General features: G+C 51.3%; 1 protein-coding gene across 1 annotated transcript in view; it reads left to right on the plus strand.

The window, feature by feature from the left end:
• LOC104499429 (syntaxin-binding protein 4-like) overlaps window positions 1-5,613 on the plus strand; it is a gene marked incomplete at its 5' end in the record, with an annotated part of 29,994 nt that overhangs the window by 5,357 nt on the left and 19,024 nt on the right. The window contains 3 exons of the mRNA XM_010142933.1: window positions 415-510; window positions 1,336-1,405; window positions 2,400-2,474. Of these exons, the coding sequence (XP_010141235.1) occupies window positions 415-510; window positions 1,336-1,405; window positions 2,400-2,474 (241 nt within the window). The remainder of the gene's footprint in view (window positions 1-414; window positions 511-1,335; window positions 1,406-2,399; window positions 2,475-5,613) is intronic.

The following is a 5,613-nucleotide window of genomic DNA, read 5'->3' on the forward strand; positions in this document are numbered from 1 at the left end:
AGGTCAGGTTGGCCCTTGGGGCTCTGAGCCCCCTGCTCTGGGTGCAGATGTCCCTGCTCCCTGCAGGGTGGGACTGGGTGAATTGAAAAGGTCCCTTCCAACACAGGCAGTTCTATGATTCTATAAACCCGTGTTTGGGGAAGGTGCTCAGTCTTTCTCACGCCTTTCTCAGCAGCTCTGTCTGCAGCTGTTGCTGTCAGATCCCTTTAGCCCTTGCGTTGTGTCAGCGGCTGCATCCTCTTGCTTCTGCTGCTGCTTGGTAGTGCAGGGGATACACGGGGCCTTCCACAAAGGGTTTTTAACGGGGGTCTCAGGCGGTGCGGGGATGTCCTGGAGGTGTGCTGCGTCTCTCTGAGACAGCCCGTGGAAACTGTGATTCTTCTGCCTTTGTGTCATGGGTGCTTTTTCCTCCAGGTATAAAGGTAATCGGTGGCATCAAGGAACTCACTGGAGAAGAATATGGAGTTTATGTCAAGAGGATCATTCCAGGCGGTGTGGCTTATGCAGACGGTGAGTAAAGCACGGTGTGGAGTACTGCAAAGTCTGAGAAAAGCCCAAGTCCAGAGCAGTTATTTGACCCATTGCTTTATTAGACATTTCAGGTGCTTCCTCCCAGGTTCTCCAGCAGCGGGGTTGTTTCCCAGTGGCAATCGCTGGAACACCTAACGGCAGCCTTGAATTTGCCTCTCAGATAGGTAGGATTGCACTGTGTCTTTGAAGCAAGACCCACCTCTGCCACACCAAGACCTTCCCATCGCTGCTGTCCTTTCCCACATGCCACTCGCTGCTTGTAGCCCGAAAGTGATCTGAGATCCTCCGTGCCACTGATTTCATTCTGAGTGTCTTCATGTAAGGAGGTTTTAGGCAGGATTCTGCAGAGTTCACCTGTCATAAGCCAGGAAGATTTTTATTTTATTTTTTTCCAACGTTGCAAAATATTTTTTCTGCTTAATAAAAATAAAACTCGAAGAGGTAGAAGTGCCACTCGTGGTTTTCTACTTGATCTCAGACTGAATTAAGTAAAAGCTTTACTGCATTTTTGGGTTTTGGTTTTTTTGAGGGTGGGTTTTTTTTGGAGTGGTTTGGGGATTATTTTGATATTTTCTTTCGTAACTTCCTCTGGCAGAGGAAGTGCTGCGATGCTGGCACAGGTTGTTCAGGGAGGTTGCAGAAACTTCATCTACTGACGTCTTGAAAAACCGGTTGGATGAGCATCTTAGGACCGACCTCTGCATATTTCATCTTGTCTCTGAGCAAAGGGAGGAACTGCCAACCTCTCCCAGTCCCTTCAAGCTGTATTTTCCGCAGTTTCTATCCATTAGTTTTCTTTTCTAGGTCGCCTGCAGCCAGGAGACCAGATCCTGGAGGTCAACGGGGACTCCTTAATTGGGGTTACAAGCGAGAGGTACCGTATCCAAACGGAAATTTTGCATTCCTGTTGCTTTTGTATAACTCTGTGAAGTGGTTTAGGTTGCAGGTTGCATGGAGGACACTAGGGCATTGCTTTGTCTGCGCTCTGACGCAGCCAGAGCTGCTTCCGAAAGCCGCCTTGGGAGTTATCAGCCGAAAGTTTCTGTATAAAAATAGACTGGCGAACCCAAACTGTATTTGTGAGATATTCAGGCATTTCCCCAAAATGATGGTTTTTTAACAGCTCCTGGCACCCCCACTCCATCTGCTGCAGCTTCCCAGCAAGCCCTGCAGCTCTCAGCACTGGAGATTAGCCAGTGCCTAAGCCCGACAGCACTCCTCTGTGTGGGGGATTCCCTCCAGAGCTGCGATTCAGCCCCTCAGCTCCCTGCCAAGAAAATCACCAACTGATCCAGACCTGAACCGCACTTTTGGGGCACCCCTTTTCCATCAGACATGATGCTAGCCTGCTGCTGCCGCGCATTCTTGCGTGGTGGATGCTTGGGAAGGAGCATGATCTGCTTCTCCTGCTCCCAAAGCCCTAGAGTGTCTGGGTTTGGTGAAGGAGGTCCCCAGGGGCAGCTCCGCAGCTGCAGGGAGGCTGGGTTGGACCCCAGCACACTGCCCTGACTCCCGTGGAGACGCGCGGCGTTTGAAGCAGAAAGCAGCGCAGCCGTCCCCGAGAGAGGACACGTGCTGGGACGTCTTTGCTCACCACCACGTCCATCTTCTTTGTTGTTGTTACGTGCTGCTTTGTTATCAGGGACTTCTAATTTATTCCAGAAGTGGGAAAATCAGGCTGTTGCCTCGCTGCCAGGTCAGGGAACAGGGCAGGTGTCCACTCAAAAAAGGTCACTTGGTTGCTGATGGGGATTGCCCAGGCCACGGGTACCTGCCCAGCTTGCCCTGAGTTTTGACATGTGGCTGGGTCAGCTCAGGGGAGCGCCACAGCGTGCTGCTGCTGACCTATTGTAGTCCTTGTCTCACAGGGCTGTGGACATCCTGAGGACAGCATCGGCCACCAGCCACATGCGCCTTCTTATAGCCCGCGATGACGATGCCAGGTAAGGGGTGTCATTCTGTACTGGGAAGGGTGGTCATGGGGTTCATCGGGACCATAGCTAGACTGTCTTTGAGCTAACCAGGCTCAAAGCCTGTGATGAAGGCAGAGGTGCACTGGTGATAAGACACTGGAGATATTATGGGAAGGAACTTCCCAGCTGCAGACCTGTCTCCAGCCCAGACTGTGCTGAGTTTTGGGGAGCATCTCAGGATCCAGCCTTGGCTGTGGAGGGGCACAGGCTTCTTCAGCTCTGAGCTGCCTTATGGCTTAGGACATCCTGCACAGAGCTTTGGATGAAGACGTACAGGTACAGCAGGATCTTCCCATTCCTTTCCTGTTAGACACGTTGAGTTAAGGTCTCAACCCTTCCTCTGAGCATTTCTCTTCTTTCATCAGTTGCTGAGGGGAGCTGCTTGTTAAAGGGTGGATTTAGACTAGCTGTAAAGAAGGAATTTTTGACACTGAGGGTGATGAGACCCTGGCCCAGGTTGCCCTGAGAGGTGGGAGCAGCCCCATCCCTGGCACCATTCTAGGTCAGATTGGCCCTTGGTGCTCTGAGCAACCTGCTGTAGTTGGAGGTGTCCCTGCTCCCTGTGGGAGGGTTGGACTGGCTGAATGTCCCTTCCAATCTGAAACGTTCTGTGATTCTCAAGGAGGACAAGTAGATTGTCCCTGAAACTTCTGCCCTTGCTGCTCCCTGGAAAACCTTGTGTTCTCTAGAGGAGCTTGGAGGACTCAAAAGGAGAAGGAAAGAGTTCAGTTTTCTCTTGGATGGATTTAAGCTGTGTGGGACAATGATGGTGTCATGAGAGAAGTCAGGGTTGTGGAAACCAAGGTACGGGATTAGTGGGGTCTTTGCTCTTGTCCCTGGGGAGATTTGGCACAAGGTCCTAGAGAGAGCATCTTCTCCCTCGAACAGAAATACAGGTCTGGAAACGTGGGGGACACCAGGAACGACCAAAATGAGGGCAGATTTAGGCAGGGTGTGGCTGTGGGCAGGCAGTTTGGTGGCACCGAGGCTTTGCGCTGCGCATGGGTGGCTGAAGATCACAGAGGCATTTGCTCAAGGTACCTGCATCCCGTTAGCATCAGAGACGATTGTTTCATTCCTTATCCATCAGCTCCTGCAGAGCGTCACTGCCTTAGCAGAGCAGTGAGAGTGCTGTAATGACAGGGGTGAGACTAATTTTGGCACAGTAATAGACTGGTGAAAGAATTATTTGTTATTAATGATGGACTGCTTTTCACTTATGCTCTTCCAGTGAAAATAACATCTCAAATTATTGTATTAACTGCAAGTCCTTCATGAGGAAGCACTGCGTGAAGTGGGCAGAGCTAGACTCGGGAGTTGGAACCTCTTTTTGTCCAAGTAAAGATATGCAGGATGCAACACTGTGCCGCAGTGGTCCCCCGTGCTCGCCCTCGGGGAAAGTGTGGCAGTGGGCATCCTGTGCTATCCCCTGCGGGTGGGTTCCCGCTGCCCAGCAGCTCCCTGCACCCATCAGCAGCAGGACTTGCTCAGGGAAACACTTCATTTCTCCGCCAGAGCCCCCAAAGCAGGTTTTCTGCCTTCACCCACCCACGCTGATCTGTTCCCAGCTGTTCAGGCATCTCGATGTGCCTTCTGACATCTTAAATTACAGCAGATGTTTCTGAAAACATGTGCACGCGTGGCTTTGTTGGCAGCTCCAGCTCCTTTGTGCGTCTGCGGCCAGTCCCCAATCCCCCCGTGAAGGAGCGGCTGGAAAACAAGTGGAGGGAGTCTGGGAGGGCAACGAAACTTCGAGCAATTTATTTGCCCTCCATTTGCTGTTGGTTATCTGTTAAATCTGCAAAAGGTTAGCCAGCGGGACAGAGGGGAAGTAATCAGTTTATTTAATTTTTTTTTAAAAGATTTGCAGAGATTTCACTTACATAATCATCTCGCAAACTGTTTAATACACGAATACACATCTCCAGGATTAAGGGCTGTGGAAACGGGGGAAGGGCTTTTCTGCCTTTTTTTTTTTCCCTCCTTTTTCTCCTTAGTTTTATCTTTATTTTATTGATGCCTTATCACCTTTTAAGTCTGCCCCTGAGCGTGGGCGAGCAGACAGCCCTAAGTCAGGGTTGAAACAGGCTCTCTGACTTCCCAAGTACCGTCGGCTCTGGAGGTGATGCCCACGGAGCTGCGGCACCATGAAGTGCAGCGAGTCTCGGCCAGCCCCGCACCTTCCTACTGCCCAGCAAAGCGGCTCCCCAGCCCGGGCAGGCGAGCTGCGGCACCATGAATTGCAGCGAGTCTCGGCCAGCCCCGCACCTTCCTACTGCCCAGCAAAGCGGCTCCCAAGCCGTGACAGCTGAGGGACGACATGGGCAGGAGTGTAAGTCAGTGCATTTGCAGACACTCCTATGCAGGTCGTCTTCAGAACCCCTGAGCAGAGCACACGGGGCACGCTGGAGGAGGAAGCAGAACGGCTCAGGGTTGGAAAGATGATCCAACCTGCCTGCCAATTTTCCCCGATGACTCAGCTGAGCAGCATTTTGTTGTGGTTGCCCTTGGGTGAATTTGACTCATAAACGCTATTATTTGTCCCTGGAGTTAATTATAGGCCCAAATAACCTGTGCTTTTAATGGAACTCAGTCTTGGCGTGTAAACGATGCATGTTTTCAGCCTGTCGCATCAGACATGCTGCAGAGAGCAGCAGTAATGCTAGGGCTTAAAGCAGAAAATTCAGATTTAGAGCTGGACACGCTGGGTTTAGATGATGGTTGGATCTGATTTTTGTCTGTGCTCATCTTTAGCTAATGAGGATAATTTTATTGCATATGCATAATTATTGTTTATTCGTCCTCAGCCTGAAAGTTACAATAGTTCCTCGTTTCTCTGCGTTGCACAGATACCATCCTGGCCCTTCAGGTTTATCACTGTGAGAAAGCTTGTTTGCGCTGCTCCTCCTCGTGCTCGCATGATAAAATGCTAAACATGTTGCACCTCTGTGGGATAGGCACAGTCCTCTCCGCGAAAATGGCTCGTTGTGTTACTGGGGCTTGCGCAAGGAGCCGTGAGGACAGCAGGCTGCTTTTCTGCGAGCGCACAGCCAGCATCCTGCAACCTGCAGAGAGGCTTCGGCTGGCGTTCTTGCCCAGCCCGGCGCAG

This window comes from Buceros rhinoceros, unplaced genomic scaffold (assembly GCF_000710305.1).
Source record: "Buceros rhinoceros silvestris isolate BGI_N320 unplaced genomic scaffold, ASM71030v1 scaffold19919, whole genome shotgun sequence".
Lineage (NCBI taxonomy): Eukaryota > Metazoa > Chordata > Aves > Bucerotiformes > Bucerotidae > Buceros > Buceros rhinoceros.